This window comes from Triplophysa dalaica, chromosome 25, assembly GCF_015846415.1.
Source record: "Triplophysa dalaica isolate WHDGS20190420 chromosome 25, ASM1584641v1, whole genome shotgun sequence".
NCBI lineage: Eukaryota > Metazoa > Chordata > Actinopteri > Cypriniformes > Nemacheilidae > Triplophysa > Triplophysa dalaica.
The window spans coordinates 12669905-12693449 of NC_079566.1; the positions used below are offsets into that span (position 1 = coordinate 12669905).

The window sequence follows — 23545 nt, forward strand, 5'->3', positions numbered from 1 at the left end:
ACTTATTGATTTCCCATCTGTGAGACGGCGCAGGATGAGGCTTTACTCTTGAACTCTTAAAATGTCAAAATCTTAAGTCAAACAGCAGCCTGCTGTCTAAATTTCAAGCATGACTTTAGGTAAATAAAAATGTAGATGTCCTTTGAGCTTTTGTTGAGCTTATGTTCATTTGTAGAAAAACTAGGATCTTTTCAAAGGGCAATAGTAAAAAGGGCCATTTTTCACTTTTGTCGCACGTCTGTTGTTTTTACTTTTGCCATTTACAGTTTTGATATTTACAGATGCCTTTGAATGTAAACATATTTTCTTTTCTTAGCATGAATGATAGATGATAACACTGTCTAGACTGAAGACTCAAAAATATAAGACAAGATACAGAATGATACAAATATATTACTCTATTTGTACCTTTCTGGTAAAATTCTCATTGATTCTACACTCTTATTTTCAAACCATATTGCGTCAAAAAGTGACGATCTCAACCATTATTTTAAATTGACCCACATTGTGAAAAAACATAATTTACTGTTTTTTACAGAATTTTCTGCGGTCAAATAAACGGTTTAAGGTTTATTTCTGGACCCCAAGCTGACGGAAAAAAAACTTTTTTTTACGAGAGGTTTTTTTTAATTTGAAAATATACAATCAAAACTGCAAAATTAGAAAGACAGCAAATTTACAAGAAAAACTGAGAAAATGTGTTATTTCTGGGTTTATTTCTGCCAGAGGTTTTCTGTTCTTTAACAGGAATGTTTATGTTTGACCCAACAACAGGTTACAACTATCCAACATTTTGAGATGAAACAACCCAGAATGGGTTTATTTATACCCCAACAGTTGGGTTTGATGGGTTGATAATAAACCAGCATATTGTAGAGTGTAATGGCGTAGAAAATAGCATTTATGCAAAGCTCTCCTTTTGTGCTCACCATATTTGAGAAAGTCATGTAGGTTTGAGCTACTGTGACATTCTTTTTAAAGGTGTTCTTTTAAAACCACTTATCCATTTCCCTCGGTGTGACCTTTTTAGTCTTTGATTAAGATGCTAATGCCGTTGCAAACGAAATCAACTCTGTATTTCTTTTAAAGTCATTAGTATGCCTTGCGTTACCCTAAACTAGCAGGAGATTGCAGGCTTCTGGAGTTTGCTTTTTGGTGCCCACCACAAGGCTGCCTAATTCATTAGTAACGTGTTGCCTGTGTTAATAGCCATTAACTCTTCATAGCTCTCTCTGTAATTGAAACCCAACTGGCCTCAACACTTGTGCACAATGACTTGACATCACGTTATGAGGACATAATGAATATATTGCTAATTCAGCCTCTCAAGCGCGGGCCCGCTACACCCGTCGTAATGAGCCCGGCTCGGCTCGTGACTTGCGACTTTTCTCAAACGTCGTGGCCTCTTTAAGCACCTGTCACCCTGCATCCGTTAGGCCCGTCTGTAATGAGTCGGATCTCAAGGCCTCGCCGCTGATGAGATACAAGTTGAGCGTGGCGATTGTTTCGTGTCACAGCCGGTTAAGTCAGCTGTGGGCGGCGGGCGTGCGACTGGGGCCGTGATTAAACCTTGATGGTGATGATGTGCAATCAGAGATTAAAAACAGGCCATTCACTGAAGGCTAATGATCTCCTTAACCTCTGACTGCCAGGACGGAGAAGTCGGTGGGAGTGAGATATGGGGAGAGAAATAAAGCAAGAACGAAGTACTGTATAAAGGTGCAGAAAAGAGGGCGGTTGCTCTTGGATTCAACTTTAGCCTTTGACCTGTGTGTTGCGTCTTAAGATGTGATGTAGGGGCTGGGGAAGAAAGGAACTGAAGATAAACATACAGTTGAAGTCAAGAGTTTACAGACCCCTTTCAGAATCTGGAAAATTCTGAACATTTTGGGAAAATAAGAGGCATTTTGAAAATTAAGGTTCATAAAAAAACATCTCAGTTCAAAAGTTTACATACAGATTATTATAACTGTATGATGTTATCTGCACAATCAATGACAGTTTTTATGTTTTGTCATAGTTGTTTAAGGGTTTCTTGTTTGTCGAGTCATTAAACTATTCACTGATCTTCAGAAATATGATGCAGGTCCTCCAGAACCTTTGCTTTTTCAGCATTTCTGTATATTTGACTCGTGTCCAGCAGTAACTGTATGATGTTGATATTCATCGGTTTACATTGAGGAGAATCAAGAGACTCACACACAACTATTACAATAGATAGAAACATTCAGTGATTCTCATGAAGGCAACACGATTCATTTAAAGTCAGATGGGTGTAAACCTCTGAGAATGTTTTTTGGTGGATATTGTAAATAAATATAACTTGGTTATATAATATTTATTAATAAATTCGGCATTTTCCAGATTCTGCAGGGGTCTGTTAACGTTTGACTTCAACTGTATGAGGAAGGATAGAAGCAGAAATGAGAAGAGTTTTTCAAGATAAGTGAGGAAAAACAACGCAACAGTGCCCTCAGGTGACCAAGGACGGGGTTGCAGATTTATAAAAGCCTTGATGCACGTTGACGTTTGTTCGTTTGTTTACTGTTGTGTTTCTACATTAACTTTCAGGTCTTATTGTGAATAATTAACCAGTGTCTTTAAAATCAGAGTTTGATAACTTACTCTGCCTCTGAAACCATTTTACAAATCAATCTTTTTTTATACATGTCTCCTTTAGTCACATAAGGTCAAGTCCTGCCTTTCGTTTCTTCTTGTTGAGTATCATATTTGGCTGAAGGTCTAAGTCTGGTAAATGTGGTCCCTGCTAATAGATATTGAAACTGTACATTTAAACAGCTACTAAGTCATTTAGGTGGACACAACATTCATTTGTGGTGAATTCTTACATTATGTGCACACTTCTCTATAGTGGATATTTTCAACAAATCTTTGCCATAATTTCTTAATTTAAATCAATGCTGACAGACAAACTGGAAATCAAAAAAAATCTTTATTTTTAACATTCAGTAATGTACTTTGTTTCAATTGCATTTATATGCTTTAGTGTGATCTGAAATCAGTAAGTAATGAGTCTCCTACCAAAAGACTATTTGTTGGTTCTTCCCTTGTTGCTTGCCAATTTATAGTCTGAAGTAACAAAATTAAGATATTATAGCTGAAGAGTAGATTTAGACTTTCATTCTCCAGAAAAAAGTGCAAAAGTACTATTGTCTTATGCATCAACACAGCCCCTTCTTTATGTTCTCTCTCTTTAGTGGCAACCACTCCATGGTCATCTCAATCTGTTTACAGATTTTAAAACCACTGTTACAAGGTTAGTAATGCATGTACAATTGCAAGTATTTATTTCATAATAAACCTGTTACATTCACAGTGAATTTTGTTGTTTTTGGTCCAAATGTGGTATTAAAAAAAAATTGACATTTGTTGTCATGGCTGAATTTTCAGTGTAAGGACACAAGAAGCTGGTCAGCTGTCGACTAAACTCCTCTTTACAGATTGTGGAGCCATCATCCCTCTTTTTTCGCTTAAACTTGTATGCTCATATACAACATCTATCCCCTTTTCATCCTCAATGCACAGTATACGAGATAGCTGAGCAAAGAAAATCCCCAGAGTTCACCAAGCACCACTGAAGACTGTCTTACGATCCGTCATGACACGCACCTAAGAAACAATGCTAAAGAGGATAACTAAAAATATGCTGAACAATAATGCCTGCCAACACTAACAAAACCTACTTTTCGGGGAGACTGAACCCCTTACTTCTCCAGTGGAAACTCCAGAGTGAAAAGACTAGTTTCAAAAGTAAATCTTATATTTGGGCCTGTTACCTTGAGTACTAAATTTTTTTTAAGGTGGTGTTATCCTGAGGAGCTGCTACAAAGTAATGTGTACAAGTTAGCTGTTCGTGAAAACTTGAGGCTCTTCCTGTTAGTTGAAAAAATAAATACAGCTCAAATTTACAGTATTTTATCCTTATGGTTTGGTAGGGTTTGCACGAATGACTTTAGTATGTGCAACAGAGATTGATAGCATGTTTGTGTGAAAGCTTTGATAGTGTGCGAGAGACATTAGTGCAGGGGTTTCAAACTCAGTTCCTGGAGGGCCGCAGCTCAGTACAGTTTAACTCCAACCAGCTCTAAACCACACCTGCTTGGAAGTTTCTAGTAATCCTGAAGATGTTGATTAGCTGAATCAGGTGTGTGATTAGGGTTGGAGCTAAACTGTGCAGAGCTGCGGCCCTCCAGGAACTGAGTTTGACACCTATGGTTTAGTGTATGAGAATTTGACAGTGTGTGCGACAGTAAGTTTGCAATATGTCCTCAACGGAAACAGACAAATTGTAATCTTTATAAAATACACTAATCTTAACCTGAAAAATGATTGCATTTCTATATGCACTTTCCAGCCAGCCTGAACTGCATCTGTTTGCATAAATTGAAAAGACAGAAACGAATCATTCAGAGTTGTATTATATTAGCTCCCACTATTAACAATTTTAAAATTACTTGGTATTTTAAGATTCCAACTTCCTAATAAATAGTGTTAAGCAACAATTTGTATAAAAAAACAACAGCCCAAAACACAGAGCCAGTAAAACTAATTTTTTTCACATTCTAAAAGAAAATGAATTGAGATAGTTCTTCACTAATTCAGTAACATTATCTCATAAATTAAAACAAAACGTTAACGTCTACCTAATATTGTTTTAAGTAAATAGATATAGTTACAACTCCTTACGTTAAACATCAGGATATTTTTCAATAAGATTTACGTAATAATTACAAACAACACTTTTACTTGAACTTAATCTTGTACGAAGGGCTCATCCCTATGCCCTAAAGCCCTTCGAATGGTTTTCCCTCCGGAGTGTGAGCTTTGAAGGGTTAAAAGGTGTAAGTGACCAAACAACTGTTTCTTGAAGTGCCCTTCTGCCTCATCATCCCACGCAAAGAATCTGCGCAAAGAATCATGGGAGCCCGAAGTGACCATCATGTGGTTAAATTGAAAAAAAAATGATGATGATTAATGCAGATCTCAGGGTGCATCTTACAATATCTCCAACCTGTGATTGGCATGAATTTCACTGCGTTTGTGCTCTTTGTGTTCAAATGCTGTAATCTGATGAAATATATAAAACAGTATTATGCCTCACGACACGACAATGTATTGTGTTCCTGAGGATAGACAAATATCAAGCTTAAATTTTGATTTAGTCATCATACATCTTTCTACAAAGTAGAAAACAAAAAGTTTCATTTTAGGCCTATAGATAAAAATCTATGAAAAGCTAATATTGGAAAACAGAAAATAAAAAGCTAATTGAGAATTTAACATGCAAAAGACAACATTTCATAGTCTGTCCCAAAAACATAGGCCTAGTAAAACCAATAATTAGTTAATTGTGTGTGAACGGGGGGCATAAATAAAACTTTTCTTGTTTTACATTTTTTTATGAGATCTTGTGAAAGTTTTTATTGTGTTGTCAATGCTCATTTTAAGATTTGCAGAAAAAGTTAATAAAAAAAGGAGTTTATATCATGTTATTTACCTTAATTTTGCATAAATATATCCCTTCACCCTCTATAAGACTTCTATTTCTGAAGATCTTTATTTCTTCTCAAAGGTGTTTATATAAGTGAGGAGCGCATCAGAACTGCATCAGCTCCTGCACCGCTCGATTCATTAATTTTAAACCTGAGCATGTTCTGACATATATGAGTATGCACCTTACATGCAGCTCTCACACACTAACTTTATAGAGAAAGAGGACGGTCTATTTTAGAGTCCATCTGAAAAGAAAAACAAGCATATTTACAAGCTTTCCCATTAATAAACTAATTATATCTGCATGTTGTTTAAACCTGTAAAACACACACAGTGCACACACACACACGTCTGGATTATTATCTCTGTGGGGCGGTCCATAGGCATAATGATTGTTATACTGTACAAACTGTGTATTTCTACCCCTAAACCAAAACTTCATAGAAAATGTTTTTGATTTTCAAAAAATATTGTTCCGTACGATTTGTAAGCTTCTTTGCCTGCATGGGAACCAAAATTGAGGTTAATTGTTAAAAAACAAAAATGTTACATAAATACATTTTATTGATTTTAATTAATCATTAATATATAAATCATCAACATACCCTTCAAACCCATTATAAATATATTTTAACACCTAACTTTGCTTTGATGTACCAGCTGTTACATCAGATATTTTAAAATGTTACTTAATGTTACTAGACTTATGGATGAATGAGAAAAAAAATGTATGAGAACATGTTACTAAAATGTTAAACTAAAATCAAGCAAAATTATGAAAAATAAGTTAAGAGGAAACATTTTGCATTTGTTCATCTGATTTTGAGTCTTCATCTGTGGCTGTGAAAGCAGAAAGAGGTGTCACTGTGGTATGCCTACTGTAAAACCTTCTAAAAGCATTACATAAGAGATAGAAGTCATTTTTTTGTGTAAAAGAAAACAATACTTACTGCTGCCCTGCGCATAGCCTGTTACAAAAAAGAAATAAAGGGTGGGTTGATAATGATTATTTGACACAGTTATTCAGAACAATGTGGTAAAAGTCAAATTTATAACACCAAATTCACCTGTAGATTTAGGGCACTTGAACCGCCCGGTCTTTTTCATCACAATGCACCCAATAATAATAGCCACAGCAAAAGGCAGCACACATAGAACAGGAACTGTGATGATCCAAGAAGCTGCCAGCACAATTTATTGTATCAGCATTTAAACACTTAATACTGTAAAGCGTAATATAAAGCCTTATATGAGAGAGCTACTTAAAAAATATAATTTTACAAAGCATAATCACAACCTGCTTCAAATAATTAACTTCTGACTTAAAAGAATCATACCATGTTGCTCATTGGACCTGGTGATGTTAGAAGGAAATTTAACAATCTCTTTCTCTGCTCCCACATGTTGAATCACACATCTGTAGACATCTGGATCTCTATTCAACTCCTCAGACTTCATTGAGAGACTGATGCGCTTCTGGAACGTTCCATCTGCATTTGGCAAAGTTTCATGGACCTCCACATTCTCATGAAGCTCCTCGTGGTTTTTCTGCCAGGTCATATTTATATTGCTGGTGTAGAAACCTGTAGCATGACAGGTAACTGGAGATGAGGAGTCCTTCTGTAGAATAGACACCTCAGGTGGAACTTGAGAGAGGATGGAAAGATAATAAGTATAATAAAATTACACAATTAGAGAACTGAAACAAAAGATTACACTTCTGGATTTACCGTATATACTTTAAATGGCTTTTTTAATTTTTAATGAATTGCCTACCTTTTCTCTGCAGATTGTCTTTGCTGTAACTCATATACTTCTTCAACCGATCAATACATGTGTTCTCCAGATATACTTTACAGAGTTGCGCTCTAGGTTTATTAGAATCCATTTTGTTCTTGATGATATCTGCTTGTCGATTGGCAGCAATATAGTTGAGTGCGTTCTTATCAAAGGTGATAAAATCTTCTCCATCATAACCAAACTCATAGAATCCTCGTGTGGTACCATCATCTCTTATCTCACAGCCGTACATGACCTGCAGTGTGTGAACACCTGAGGAGAGTAAACAACATTGAACGTAATAATTTTATGACACTTTTTTCTGACTGACTAAATCTGCTGTATACAACCTCCCATTTTGATGATGATGAGGTAAAAATATAATTCATGTTGTTTTATTTTTAGATAAAATGTATTTAAAATGGTACTGTTCACTCACTAAAGGATTATTAGCAACACCATACTAATACTGTGTTTGACCCCCTTTCGCCTTCAGAACTGCTTTAATTCTACGTGGCATTGATTCAACAAGGTGCTGAAAGCATTCGTTAGAAGTGTTGGCCCATATTGATAGGATAGCATCTTGCAGTTGATGAAGATTTGTGGGATGCACGAAGCTCCCGTTCCACCACATCCCAAAGATGCTCTATTGGGTTGAGATCTGGTGACTGTGGGGGCCATTTTAGAACAGTGAACTCATTGTCATGTTCAAGAAACCAATTTGAAATGATTCGAGCTTTGTGACATGGTGCATTATCCTGCTGGAAGTAGCCATCAGAGGATGGGTACATGGTGGTCATAAAGGGATAGACATGGTCAAACAATGCTCAGGCAGGCTGTGGCATTTAAACGATGCCCAATTGGCACTAAGGGGCCTAAAGTGTGCCAAGAAAACACCCCCCACACCATTACACCACCACCATAATTGCATTAATGAGAAATTGAACAGGTGTTCCTAAAAATCCCTTAGGTGAGTGTATATTTTAAACAGTGTGCTACACCCATTGTTTCTGCTTAAATATGCATGTTTGTAAGGTTTTGTGTCAATATACCTTCTGACGTGGACTGATTAAATACATTTTTAATCAATAGCATGTTGTTCCTGTATTCATGATAGTGACGTCTGTCAATTTCAGTTTGTCTGTCCCATTGATCTGCTTTGATCCATTCTATCTTTGGTTCAGCTTTCATTGTGTCGCTGTCAAAGTACATGAACTGCTGATCATCGACCAATCCAACCGCCGTGACCTCTGGGATGTCAACGTCTCCAGAAGCAACAGTGTAAAGGTACTTCAGACAGTGTGGTCCTGAACAACAAACATGTGACAAGAGTGACCTTAAGGAGGCGCTAAAAGCACTCCAACAATTTACAGAAACCCTAAAAGCACAAGTAACAAAATAAATATCTAAAGTGAATAAATGCTGTGCAACATGCCACAGTCCCAACCAAATAGTACATGTTTGATATGTATATAACAAAATGTCTGTTTACTTTAGCTTTAAAAAAATAAGTCATCCTTACATTTAGCCAATATAAGCTTCTCATGACGTTTTAGTGTTGCTATACAAAAACGTAAGAGCCATTATATCTGTCGAAATTCTGTGTTTTACCATTGTGTAAACCTTAATGAGTATATATACAGGCAAAGAGTAAGAGAGCCAGGTCTGTGTAATCAGGGGGAAACACAACATTTTCACCGTGTCTGGTGGTAAATGTTCATAGGCATCCACTTATATTTTATGAGCGTGGAACATCAGAAATATCACCAAAAATCACATATATGATGAATATATCAGATAAAGCAGTATTTGGAGGAAGATTTTATTGTTTGGATTTCACCCATCAGAAACTACCCGCAACACCTCTGACAAATGGAAATTCACGTCACTATACCCCCTGAAGGTAATTGTGGAAAAAAACTAAATAATAAACACCAAATGATTAACTGGTTTAACAATATTAATGGCGTCTCTCGTTTTCATTGTGCTTAAATGTGTTAATATGGCATAGTATATGAAACAACGAAGCTTTTTAAAGTACCACGTCAGGCTTGTAACACATATCATTGTTTGTAATACAGCTACCAAGCACGCTTAATAAATATTTTAATGTCATCAGTCCCCACTTTTTATTCGTATTTACTAAGAATATTCAGAACAAAGTTTTATCAGTCGCCATCAGTCTCCGGGTAGATGTTTCGTTTGAAGGTAAGAGACGAAAGTGATGAGCTCTTGGTGAAATTATTTAAAAAATGTGCATGTCTCTTAAGTAATACTAAAATGTCAAATGTAAGACGTTTAACTCCAAAGAAGACCCAGACTTAAATAAAACACGCTTCGACAGATTAAGAGAAGAAACGAACACCAAACATTTGGGTTTGTGATGTGTAAATTACATTTAAAGTAAAAAAAACACGCGACATAGGCTAACGTGACCTATTAATAATACGAACGGCACTAAACATGGACATTGAAAACCTATGCGTAGTTATAAAGAAACATCAGGTCATCCGTTTAGTTTTATGCATCTGGCTCTTCGCTTAGATTAAACATAACATTTTCTTTATCGTTGGTTGTTGTGAACACTTATCATTGTATTTATTAAACTGTACATATAACGTAGTCCTAGCTACTTACCAGCAAAAGCGAGAGGAATCGAGAGGAGCAGAATCACTATAGATCGCATGCTTCATTCAAACATATTTTATTCTGAAGTATGATTGTCAAATCAGCTGAAGGTTTTCACTGAGAGCTGTAATTGAGCTGATTCCAAGAGTTATGATACCTTCTGTGATCTCATATCTTTGAAAACAGGTTCAGCCAGTTTTTTACTCCACGCATGGGCGCCGTAAAGGGGTGGAAGGTTAGGACGATTCTAAGGGCCCAGGCAGATTTAGGGCCCAGAACAGCAGACCCCCTCTTAATTTTCCTATTTCTTTTCTCTTTTTTATACATACATTAAATGTGCTAGGGCCTCTCGTGCACTAAATGTGTATTTTGTCCGTTTTGACCATAGATTTAATATTTAAAAAACAAATAATGTATTTACTGTTTCAGTCACACCCCTCCCTCTCACAATGGTTCATTCCACCTGCCCTTTCCGAGCTACGATCGGTGCTAGTGTAGAGTCTCTTGCTTATTGGACTTACTATGATGCAGCGCAGACAGTGACACACGCAGGCATGTCACATCAGAAGTCAGGGCATCAAAAACGGAAAGAAAAGAAGGAAAGAGAAGACAGAGAACGCCAAAGTCGACAGTATGTCACACAGTTTTTCATAAAGAAAGGTAGCTTGCCCTATTCCTGTATTCCAAAACGTATTTTTGTTGCTACATGACCTGCTTTTATCTAGCTAGCCTAGCTTAGTAAAATAATTACTGATTTATGATTGCATCCAACAATAATAACATCTCTGCTGTCTCCGGGACGTTATCATGTCTCGTAGACACAGATTCAGCGGCTGCTGCACACCCACGTCCCCCATCCCCTCAGCCGAACACGGTGAGCCTGAGCGCGAAACTTCGCGAAGATTGAAGCCTCTAAAAACGTCTAATCTACTGTTTTAGCCACATGATGATAACTTTGCAAAACAAAAAGTAATCTACACGCTTCAAAAATTACAAAATTAGTTTGCCGTGTCGTGTGTTCTGTGAAGTAGCAGTGCTGCTGCTACGATCGATGCTGTCAAACTTGACGTTCTTAACATGAATGAAATGCCCCAGAAAAAAATTATATAAAATTTAATAAAACGTGTCTGTAGTAACCATTGGCCATACGGAGTTTACAAAATAGATATTTACATTTTTCATAATAAGAAAACTAAGTTCAAGTTCATTTTATTTGTGTAGCACATTTACAACAGCCATCAGGCTGACCAAAGTGTTTTACAGGAGAAAACATTTATTATACATATACAAAAACAGACCATGCACAAATTAAACACAACCCCATTGGCTATATCATTGTAGTCAACAGCTTAAAACAACCTGAATTAAAAACTTTAAATGGCCAAATCCCAGTAGTCAATACACTAAGGAAAATAGATATGTTTTTAGCCGAGACTTAAAAACAGACAGAGAAGGGGCCGTTCTAATCTCTAGAGGAGGGCATTCCAGAGTCGAGGCCCTGCCACTGCAAAAGCACGTTCACCTCGACGTTTAAGCCTAACTCGCGGGACTACCAACAATGTCCGGTCACAGGATCGTAGGCTTCTGGATGGGATGTTTAGATGAAGAAGTTCAGAGAGGTAGACAGGGGCTATGTTGTGTAGGGATTTGAGAACTGGGTTAATGTGTTCATGTTTACGACACTTTAAAAGGAGTCTGGCCGCAGCATTTTGAACTAACTGAAGACGTGCAATTTGACGCTTAGATATACCGCAGTATATTGAATTGCAGTAATCTAAACGAGACGCAACAAAAGCGTGGACAGCCATTTCTAGAGTTTTAGGTGTGAGAAAATGTTTGATTTTGGACAGCAAGCGGAGCTGATAGAAACTGAATAGGCCAATACAAATAATATGGTGTGTGTGTGCGTGCGTGCGTGTGTGTGTGACTTATACAGATGCAGAGTCAGCTTTATTGTCTGCACCTCGTCCTCCTACCCAGTCCTCTCAGTGTCAGGTAAGGTGAACAGGGTCAGCTACCAAGGTAGTAAAAAACTAATCATGTTTTGGATTGTCAAAATTTTTTCTTGTGTTGTATAGTTATATGTTTCATATAATATTGCAATTGAGATAATAAATGTTCTCCCTTTTATGTAAACAAGTACATATTTCTATATTTTTTTCTTGTTTTTGTAGGCTTTGTACTCATCTTTAGACATTTTAACTATGCAATGTGCTAAGTATCTTTTTTTCAAGTATACAGGGCATGTTTATTGGGTTACATTTTATCTGTAAAAAATGTATGGGGCCCAGAAATTTTGGTTTCCATAGGGCCCAGAATTTCTGGCGGCACCCCTGACTCCACGACCTGTCATCTGCTTTGTCAACACACTCTGTTTGCTCCACAGGGTGTGATCTATATTGCATAATTTGCTAACCTATATTAATCGTTGGTCATTAACGATATTAATAAAGCTTCTATAAGCTTAAGCTTAATTAACTTGAAGGATCTGAAAATGTGTTTTGATTTAATAATTCCACGTTTGCCTCTCTTTATTTTGTTATTTTTTTGTACATCTGTTTCTTTGTTCTGTTGAACACACAGGAAGATATTTAGAAGAATGTCAGATCTTGCCCCCATTGACTCCCATTGTATTTATTTTCCCTGAGCAAACTTAATAATAAAGGCTTTTAAAGAGTTAAGCAATAGCTGAATCTTAAAATAAAATAGTTAAATGTATCGTATGAGCATTATGATAGCAATCATATGAATCATAAGAAGTATGAGAAGTATGTTGTCTCCATATCTGAGGTTTTCGCATATTTTTAATTTAGCTACATTATGTGTTATACTTCTATGACATGGAAAATCTGAGATAAAGCATATGCTTCATATTAAAAATATTGTGTATTTGAGAGCAGTTTTTATCAAAAATATCTAAATATTTCATGTCACAATAAGTAATTTTTATACTTGTGACAAAAAATAATTTGTGTGTTCAGTGTGTTTACACAAATAGACTAGATTAAACTCATGACTTTATTGGAGAGCTATTTTTATCTACATACCTTCAGGGACTTTCCAGCTCAAAAAGAGGCGGAACCACCCTGATCATCTACACATACATAGGCCATACATACCTTTAAGTGTCTTAACCAAAGTGACTTTGAGTTTGACATATTAAAAGTTGTAATAAAATTTGATAAAAATGACAATTATTAAGTTATATAAAACATGACTTTTATTAAACCAAACAGAAATGTTTTTAATCAAATAAAGCTTTTTTATCATTTTCAACTAACTTTTCAGCCCACAATAGCTAACTGATTTAACCAGCCTTTCTAAATGACCAAAGCTCATTCACATATTGCATTCTCTGTGGTTCACTTTGAATGATTCAACGATCTCTTATATTCGCTAGTGAATGAAAAGTTCATTAGTTTAAATGAATCGGTTCAAATGAGTCATTCGTGTGCGAGTCGTTCTGAACACAGTGTGCATTCATACATCGCTGTGTAGAGTATACGCTGATTCAGAGATCCAACTGCACAGCTAAAGACATTAAAATGATCTACGTCATGTTAATTTAAGAAAATTAAGAAATTAAACGTACTTTGATGCAAAACAAACTTGGCTCTTGTTCTGCAACTCTTCTTAGCACCTCAGTGTGCTGATAACGAAACAGCGCCCCCACTGTGGCGTAATGTCGCAACTGCAGTTACAAATGACAGTCTGTTAAATGCAATCTGCATTTCTTGTGAAGACTACATACATAACTTTGGCGAGAGGCGGCCGCCTCCAATTTCTCTATGCAGGAAAAACGCTTCATACTGAAGATAGAAGCCCCCTTGCATGTCATTCGTCATGTTGTGTGTCGTAGTGCTTCGAGATGGAGAGGTGGAGTGAACAGATGGTTGCATTTCGCAACCTTGCCGCTAGATTTCACTGACTGGTCCTCAGGATCAGATCTAAATTCACTGTAAGCTGTGGTTCATCTATGCATTTCTAATGCAGCATCTGTTGCTATAAAACAATACAGGAGGAAGTACTGTGAGATACAGTTTACAGTTAGCGATATTGGATTTATACATCAGTTCGACGGCAAAAGTGTGTTTGTTTGCTACCAATCTAACGTCTTCAGAGTAGCGCAGTTGCTCAGATTCTGCAATATCTTAAAAAAACAAAAGCCTAAAAAATGAAAAGTTCTTCAGAGTTGTTAGATGTTATCATGTTGGTTATCAGTGCAGTTTAAAATACAATTAAGTCATCAGGCTTTGTAGTAAAAGTGAGCTTACTTTTAACAATAAATGTTTGTATACATTTGAGACATACTTTCATAGAATGTATCCATTTATTATTTTACTAAACAGAAAACAAAACACTTATGTCAGGTGAGGGAGACGCTCTAATTTGCAACTACATGTTTTCGGACAGGTTTTACACAGTTTTTTACTATAAATAAATAAATGTAAATAAACCATCAACAGAGAATCTGATCACATTACTTTGACATTATTACTTTTTGATGCATTCATTTTACATATCGTATTCTGACATTTTTATCATACTAAAACCCCTAATGGTAGACACACTGAAGACAGACCTTCTTAATAATAAGAAAAGTAAGTAATACAAGTAAAAAAATAGCATTGAATATTTACATTTACACAGTAAACTTTAGCGCTAAAGATGAGATCCAACTGAAATGGTTTCCCCTTTTTTTGGCACTTGATTGTCTCAGAAACATCAAGTACTACATCAACATACTTTTAAATAAATATTTAATCCAAAAATTAAATGTATCCCAGAATTTACTCACTATCATGCCATCTTATCTGTATCACTTCCTTTTTTCTGTCAAATAAAATCATCACTTTTCCAAGGTTTGTGATGCATTTTTGAAACTCCGAAACACGAGTATAATACCACCCTTTTGGTTCTGAGACATGTAAGAGATTCAACGTTGAGATTTTACATATTATTGCATTACAAAGACAGCCAGCATTTCATCATAACTCAAGAGTGTATTCTGCAAAAGCAAGTCAGTCATATACTCAGGATGTCATGACGGTAAGGAAATTTGGATTCAATTTATTGAGAAATTATGGGCTAGTTTTCATTTTTCTTTAAGCTCTTTGTATGTTCGGCTTTAGTGCTATAAAGAATTATTAATATTTTTAAACATGCTTTGAGCACATAAAGATATTTTTTCTCAGACACGAGGCAGATACAGAGATGAAGAGGAGGCAGGAGATGTAGTGATTATAGAATAAAATGTGCCGAGCATACTAAATAATCCCTGTAGTGTTCACAATTATCATTTTAAGACTTTTATTGCAAAAACACACACAGTTTGCTTTTAAGGACCAGGGTTTCATTTTTTTATCCGTTGAAAGAAATTCAATATAATTATAACTGTGCTTTCAGAGGTGTATAAAGACCTTACATATTGAGCCTTATGTTTAGAATGAGCTATTTTTTCCTTGCCTGTAATTCGTCACGTTGTGTCAGCCCTTGTTCCTCTTTGAAAGGGAGGAGTGGAGTGAGCCGTTGGTTGCAGTTCACAAACATCGCCACTAGATTTCACTGACTGGTCCTCTCAGAACTAGGATCAGATCTAAGTTCACTGTAAAGCTGTGGTTTATTTATTCATTTCTAATGCAGCTTCTGTGGCAATAAAATAAAACAAGAGGTATTACTGTGAGACACTGTACACCTTTTTAAAGGCAAAACATTACACAAGAGGACAAAATTATTTCTGTGTAAAAGAAAAGAATACTTACTATTGTCCCTCCCATAGCCTGTAAAAATAAAAATATATAAATTGATTTAATAATGATCAGAATTATACACAGTTATTCAGAACAATTAAGTCATATTTATAAAACATAATTCACCATTTGTGCTCTGAAGATCTCTGAACTTTCTGCACACAATGTGCCTCTTTGTAACAGCCAAGACAGTGAGAGCCAACACACATCCAACAACGGCTACAACGGTGATGGACGCCAAACATTTCACAATGATGTTGTCAGAAGCTGCAATAAACCAGAACAATACATCTCAATTTAAACACTCAATAATACAGTAATGTGAAGCTCTGTATGAACATGATGGAAATGACCAATAATTACTTACATTAACAGAGAAAACTTGTTGATTTATTCGGGCAGACAATGAAAGACAACACCTATAATATCTGCCATATTAAAATTAAAATTTGTGTATTGTATACATACCTGAGTTGTACTTGGTATTGTTTTCATTGAGAGTGACAACAATCTGTTTCTCTGCTCCCACATGTTGAATCACACATCTGTAGACATCTGGATTCTTCTTCCACTCCTCAGACTTCACTGAGAGACTGATGCTCTTCTGGAACGTTCCATCTTCGTTTGGTAAAGTTTTACTAACCACATCTTCATTAAGATCCTCACTGTTTTTCTTCCAGGTCATTGTGATGTTTTTGGGGTAGAAACCTGTAGCGTGACAGATAACTGGAGACGAGGAGTTCTTCTGCAGTAGAGACACCTCAGGCGCAACTACAGGGAGGAAAGAAATTCATCATCATAGGGTTACATGACAATTACTTCTCAGTGACATAAATATAGTGAAAATAACATTATTTCTGTATTTGGTTTTAAGACCTATTGTCAAGTACTTACATATCCAAATCATTGTTTCATACTAGAAAACTCATCAGTACAGAATTTTAATAAATTTCAATGAGAATTAAATGTAAAGATTAAATTCTGGATGTACTGTATACTCTTCCATTGCCTTCTAACAAGGTAAAGTTTTTTCAACGATCAAAGAATCTGATATTTGTACCTTTTCTCTCTAGAGTGTCTTTGCCGTGGCTCACAAACTTGTTTATTCGCTCAAAGCACATGCTCTCCAGGTATGCTTTCCAGTATGTTGTTTTAGCCTCACCCGTATCCCATTGTTTCATGATATTGACAGCTTCAGGATAAATTTCTCCAGCAGTCCACTTGTGTGTCTTTCTATCAAAACTGATTAAATCATCTCCATTATAACCATACTGCAAGTCTCCTTGAGTGGTCCCATCATCATCCAGCTCACAGCCGTACATCATCTGAAAGGTGTTAACGCCTGAGAAAAGTAATCAACATGAAATGTTTTAGAACCTGCCATGGCTGGAGCTGACTAACAGTGTCACCAGCATACTTGAAGAAGTTTCTATTTTCCCAACTTGACAGATTTTCATGTAGAGATTTTTTTACATTTACCATTAGTGTCCCATTGGTTAAAAAAACAAACCAATCCCACCCATAAGATTATTACTCACTTTGAATTGTTCTAAAAGCTTGTTTGAACATAGGGTTCAAATTTGTAAAAGCAGAGGAAAAATCAACAATCAAAGTCAGCATAAGACCCATTCCTTTTCAAGTGTTGAGCAAGTAAATTCAATTGTTTTCCTTTCATTTACCCCTCTATGTGGCCTATAAGCAAACTTGTAAATGTTGTTCTTTGTCAAAGTGTCGATTATCATTAAGTTTATCAACATTGACAAAATCACTTGCATGACTGACAAATATTAAAGGCCTGTTATAGTTTTCAAACTACCCCATGCTGAGCCAAGGCTATTGTCAGGACTCTGTCCTTCCTGTCACAAGTTTTCTAGGTCACTGGACAGAGTCATGACAGTACCACGTTGTTTGCTGTATAGAGATCAGAATATACTATGAGGAAACTATAGCATTTGAGCATGTTGTGTCAGAGAGATCCTTCAAACCATCACCACACATTTGTTTGTTGGTTGATTTCTGATACCTTTTGACATCGACTGGTTGTAATGTTTCATTATAGTTTCCATGATGGTTTTGTGTTCATTATAGCGATCAATGACAACCTGAGTATCTCTGTCCCAGTAATCTGGTCCTTCAAAGTGTGTCATCCACTCTGTCTTTGGCACAGCTTTATTTGTGTTGCTGTCAAAGTACATGAACTGCTGACCATCGACCATCCCAACAACTGTTAGCGCTGGGAGGTTAATGTCTCCGTATACCACAGTGCAGAAGTATTGCAGAGAGCGTGTTCCTGTTTACACAAATGTTGAAAATATAGGTAAAATTACTTAGAAATAAGTATCATATAACATTATTAAAGATTTTGCAGATTTTTCAATTGTATGGCAATCCACTGACAGTAGAGTTTATGCAGCATATTGTAAAAGAAAAACCTTATAGTTACAAATAAAATAAACAAACTACTCAAAGTCCTAAAGACATACTGTACAACCAGGGCTAGTATAATCTTCTGGGGTGTAGGTTGGATGTACAATGTGTGAAAACTGGAAACACTGTATACAACACTAGCTATACTGTACAGTACAGAATATTTATGTAAAAATAAAGCCTGAGGACATTGAATATTGGAGTTCTCTATTTGCTATATGATGGTATTAAGTGAGTAAATCCAAAATAGATCTGTAAATATGAAACACAAGCAACACAGTGACACTAGACCTATGGTTGCTTTTAAGTTTCTCTATCAATTGAAACCTGTATTACCTACCAGCAAAGGCGAGATGAATCCCAAACAGCAGAAGTCCTGCAGAACGCATTTTATTCTATTTTGTTCTTTATGTTGGAGAACATAAAACAGTATAGAAATATTGAAAAAGTGCATTCCTGTGGACAGACATAGTCAATTTTAAGAATAAGAGTAAGAATGTAAATTTTCCTAACAATAAAATAATTCTAACAAAAATATTGTTATACATACTTTTGCTATAGTGATCTATCGATGTTTATGTAAAACTTTATTTTTAATATAATATTCAACAAAATACTATATGGCTGAACAATATAAACAGTTCCATCAATAATCTCTTATTTACAGTACACTTATGTACATGAATGTACTTGGACTTTTACTGACAAATAAGGATGTTACGATATTATCGATATCATGTTATCGCAATAACAAAATCGTTTAAATATTATCTAGGACACATGACGGTAAGAAACGATAGGTCTTCGCGGCCTATCATAGAGAAAATTAGAACAAATATTAGATGTTATCTTTGGCAAGGTCAGTCCTGTCAATAGGTGATTTGACCCATCTCATACTATAGCTCAAGCAACAGTTATGATTAGAGGATTAAGCAAAGATGATGCTTATGGAACGTTTCCTGTCATCATTTGTCATTTTAAATATCGCATCAAATATCGTACGGTGAGCTTTTGATATTGTTACATCCCTGCTGACAACTTAATGTTTTAGTCACATATTCTGATTCTTTCACTGCTTATATGTAAATACAAGATACAACATTGTACAGTTCTGTAGTGCTTAGCTTTACTTAATTAAAATATAGTGGTTTTAGACCCAGTTTAACACACAGAACCAAATGTCCCAAAAGTGAAACCAAAGCCTGACCGTTATCTAAAAATAAAAGAAGTCACTCTTAATCCAAAATGTCACACCATCAAAACGTTTAACTTCAACATAGCCAGACCATGTTTTAAACCGATATTCATAACAGACTAGTTATCCCTAAACCCATAGTAACGTTGGGTTGTCACAATACCATAAACATGTCTTACAATACTTTACTAGCTACGATGCAGTGACATGTTCATAATTCAAATCTATACATAAAAAACACAGATTTAGATTAAACATTTTGCATTTACTATATTAAACGGTATTATACTTTGCACTAGAATATGTTGTTGTATTAACTGTAGGAATTGGATAAATTCCACTGCACACAAAAAAACACTGTAGTATACTTAAATATTTACTATGGTAAAACTCAAAAACACTAGTATCTATGAGTTTTAGTAGTTTATTGTAGTAAAAACTTAAGTAGCCTACACTAGATCATTTTTCACATGGGAACTAATTCAAACGTGGGACAGATTTCATTGAATTTTGTCTTTCTAAATGGAAATATTAGGCTTACATTAAATGCAGAACTAAGACGGCCAGTAGTAAGTGAATCATTTAAGCAACTCGTTCAAAACGCTTATTTGAATCAATATCTCTTCCGAGTCATTCAAAACACACATTCATTTAGGAGATAAACACCGCAAAAAGGCAGATGTAAGTGTTCAAATGAATATTAATGCGCATATGCAACATTATCTACGGTACTACGATGCTACCGTTACAAAAGTAGAGAAGCATCGCAGGTATTTTGAGGCTTTAGCATCGCGATGCTACCGTAGCACAGGTACACCGTTCAACTCTATACATACCAGCAAAGGCGAGAATACACAGAAGCAGCACGAATAGCTTGTTTCCTTCACACGATATTCTTCCGAAATGATTCTGTCAAATTTGGTGAAGGTTTTCGCTTGTTTTCATCGTCACCTGTAATGAACCTGACTAAAGGCTAACTTACCTACAGTTTAAGGTGTGTTTACCTTTTCATAATTCGAATTTGAGTTCATAACGGAGATTTAAACACAAGCCCAATTCGCATTCGATCTGACAGTATTTTAAATTATGGCTAGTTCGTCCCAAATCGTATTATGGTGAAATTGGTCTCTTTTAACTACCCGCAAGTAGTGGTCACATTTCAGAGCTTGAGTCTAGAAATCCCGAAAGCTATCGGATTTCACTAAATCCTTGGCGTTTAGAATCAGATACGTGGGCGTGGCTATTGTGACAAAATTATTGGGGTTATCAAATGTGTGTAAATCAATTATTTTAAGGCCAATTAGTTTATTACAAAGGTTAAGTTATACAATCATACCACCAAAAATTCACCTTTTATTCATATAAATATCACCCCAATCGATTTGAAGTTTATCGGATGAGATCTCAGGTAGAGCTGCAGGCCTGTAAAACAAGCGTGTATAGTGCATCCACAAAAAAGTCAAAGCATACATACAAACAAACAAAGATGTTACAGTAAAAGCGGTTTATCTTGACTGCTTGTGTGAAGCCTGTTGGCTGATTTGGAAGGTGCATTTGTGTGGGTTCTCCCAGAACAGATTTGCCTACTGTCATTGTAGTTCACAATATAAAGAAAAAATGTTAAGATGGTGGTATCTGATATTCTTCATGGGTAAAATGTTACGATTGAAAGCCATATGCATCTCCAACTGTTCTTTTGATGACACCACATTTGTTTTGTGTCAGATATGCATAGAAGTGTGTTGTACAAAGTTGATTTGTTGTACATTACAGCATGACGTCATCATGCAGGTACATATGGAATATAAATAATTGTTAAGTTTTGACAGCAATAGCTCTACTATAACTTTCCTTTGTGTGGTCCCTGCAATATTGTTTAAGAGGCCAAATTATTTTCCCCACGATATTCTATTAGCTTATGTTATAATTGTATGGGATTTCAACTAAACAAGCAGCTACTTTATACAAATATATTTTATAGAGCAGCATATTACAGATTTTTTCTGAAAATGTCTGAACTTGACTAGTTACATAGCATACTTTCTTAAAATGTATCCATATATTATTTTACTGAAAAGAAAACAAAATACTCAGGTCAGGTCAGAAAGACTTTGCAACTATATGTTTTCAGACAGGTTTTACAGAGTTTATTTTCAGTACGGATATTTAAATGTAAATATGTAAATAAACCATCAACAAAGAAGCTGATCACATGACTGCTTTAATGACATTATTTAGTTTTTGATGCATTCATTTTATGTTCTCTGGCATTTTTATCATTACCCGTGACTAACAAAAGCTTAAAGATTAGTTTTCGCGGTACAGTCACCCCTTGGTGGTAGATTCCAGAAAGAGAGACCCTTTTCAATAAGAACAACAACTAATCCGACATCTGGAAATAAAACAAGTTTCTGGAACCTAAATTAACGTAACGTGTTGTCTGTAAAACCTTCTAGGAACTGAAGTTACTAAAAAACAAACAAAAAAACAATTATTACAATGTGGTATCATGTTAGTTATATGTTAAAGCAATAAGCCCCAAGAAGCCGTGGGTTACAGTGCATTTTATAACAGCTAAGGGCCGTTGTCGCGTCGTGCCTAAACCCCCTTAGCTGTTGTAAAATGCACTGTAACCCACGGCTTCGCGGGGCTTATTGCTTTTATAAAAGTTACTCGATATGCTTAGCAAGGTTTCATTAAATAAAGTAAGTAAAAAGATAATTAGGCTATGTGGTGCGGTCAGCCGTTAAATATCGGGGTATTTTATAACGGCTTAGAACTCCGCTCAGCCAATCAGAATCAAGGACAAGAACTGACCGTTTTATAATGTATTGTCATGTTGGTTGGAAATCTCTTTACATTCTGAGAGCAATCAAGAAGTATGGTGGTTTTATTATATTGTCTGTGAAGGTGTTGGGCTAAAAAACTTTGCCCAATAAAAAGGTTCTGGCCGAGCATTGTCACTGGTCATATGTACATTTTCAACAAACTTATTTTGCATAACACTGCGCACCCTGTTCATGCAGACATCATATGTCATCAGCATGCTCACGTCCGCTGTCTCAATGTAGGGAGAATGGCGAAACAATCAAATTTTATCACTGAACCGACAACAAATAAATCCACAAAACGAAAAAGTCAGTTTTTCAGGAGTTACGAAAAAACACTGCATCATGAAAGAGGGAAAAACTCAACTTAACATCGGTTCAGCATTTACACAACGGAGACAGCTCCGGCAGACAAAGGGTCTGAAACCAATATCATGGTTGCTATCTTTTTTTTGGACAGGAATGTACATGCTTCTAGTAGAATTTAATGGATTTAGTTTCTAATTCGTTACACGGATTTACGTATACATGCATGTGTTTGGAGGAGGCATGGGTTTGGACAGTGAATCGCATTGAGGATGGGATTATAATTTTAGAAGCATGCTATAACTTTTGAAAATATTAGCTATTTTTATCTCCATACATAGCAGGTCCCTTGCATGTAATTCACCATGTTGTGTCAGCCGTCATAGTGCTTTGAGATGGAGTGGTGGAGTGAGCTGTTGGTTGCAATTCGAAACCTTGTTGTTAGATTTCACTGACTGATCCTCTCAGAACTAGGATCAGATTTAAATTCACTGTAAACTGTGGTTCAACTATTCATTTCTAATACAGCATCTGTGGCTATAAAATAAAACAGGACGTAGTATTGTGAGACACTTATAAAGGCAAAAAAATACACAAGGGCTCGAACTTATTTCTGTGTCAAAGAAAAGAATACTTACTATTGCCCCTCACATAGCCTGTAAAAATAAAAATATATAAATTGATTTAATAATGATCAGAATTATACACAGTAATTTAGAACAATGCAGTCATACTTATAAAATATAATTCACCATTTGTGTGCTGAAGATCTCTGCACTTTCTGCACACAATGTGCCTCTTTGTAACAGCCAAGACAGTGAGAGCCACCACACATAAAACAACGGTTATGGACACCAAACATTTCACAATGATGTTGTCAGAAGCTGCAATAAACCAGAATAATACATCTCAATTTAAACACTGAATAATACAGTAATGTGAAGCTCTATATTAACATGATGGAAATAACAAATAATTACTGACATTAACAGAGAAAACTTGTTGATTTATTCGGGCAGACAATGAAATACACCTCCTATAATATCTGCCATATTAAGAAAAAACTCTTGTGTATCGTACACATACCTGAGTTACACTTGATGTTGTTCTCATTGAGA

General features: G+C 35.8%; 2 protein-coding genes across 7 annotated transcripts; both read right to left on the reverse strand.

Annotated features, from left to right (window-relative positions):
• Window positions 1–6060: 6060 nt before the first annotated feature.
• Window positions 6061–10134, reverse strand: LOC130415329 (patr class I histocompatibility antigen, B-2 alpha chain-like). The gene is made up of 7 exons (XM_056740934.1): window positions 9931–10134; window positions 8346–8600; window positions 7291–7566; window positions 6852–7160; window positions 6582–6695; window positions 6465–6482; window positions 6061–6354 (listed from the first exon to the last, which is right to left on the reverse strand). Exons 1-7 carry the CDS (start codon window positions 9977–9979, stop codon window positions 6302–6304), a joined length of 1074 nt encoding a protein of 357 aa, XP_056596912.1. The 5' UTR covers window positions 9980–10134; the 3' UTR covers window positions 6061–6301.
• A 3954-nt stretch (window positions 10135–14088) lies between these two features.
• Window positions 14089–23202, reverse strand: LOC130415327 (major histocompatibility complex class I-related gene protein-like). 6 transcript variants are annotated; one of them, XM_056740930.1, is made up of 10 exons: window positions 23180–23200; window positions 23066–23083; window positions 20644–20715; window positions 18439–18554; window positions 17695–17961; window positions 16732–17013; window positions 16140–16442; window positions 15798–15938; window positions 15684–15701; window positions 14089–15567 (listed from the first exon to the last, which is right to left on the reverse strand). In XM_056740930.1, the coding sequence occupies exons 4-10, from the start codon at window positions 18485–18487 to the stop codon at window positions 15542–15544; spliced, it is 1086 nt and encodes a 361-aa protein (XP_056596908.1). In that variant the 5' UTR covers window positions 18488–18554; window positions 20644–20715; window positions 23066–23083; window positions 23180–23200; the 3' UTR covers window positions 14089–15541. The 6 variants fall into 6 exon arrangements, with proteins under 6 accessions (XP_056596908.1, XP_056596909.1, XP_056596907.1 ...); XM_056740931.1 differs by lacking the exon at window positions 20644–20715 and having other exon boundaries at window positions 23180–23202; XM_056740929.1 differs by lacking the exons at window positions 20644–20715; window positions 23066–23083; window positions 23180–23200 and adding an exon at window positions 20298–20468.
• Window positions 23203–23545: the final 343 nt, after the last annotated feature.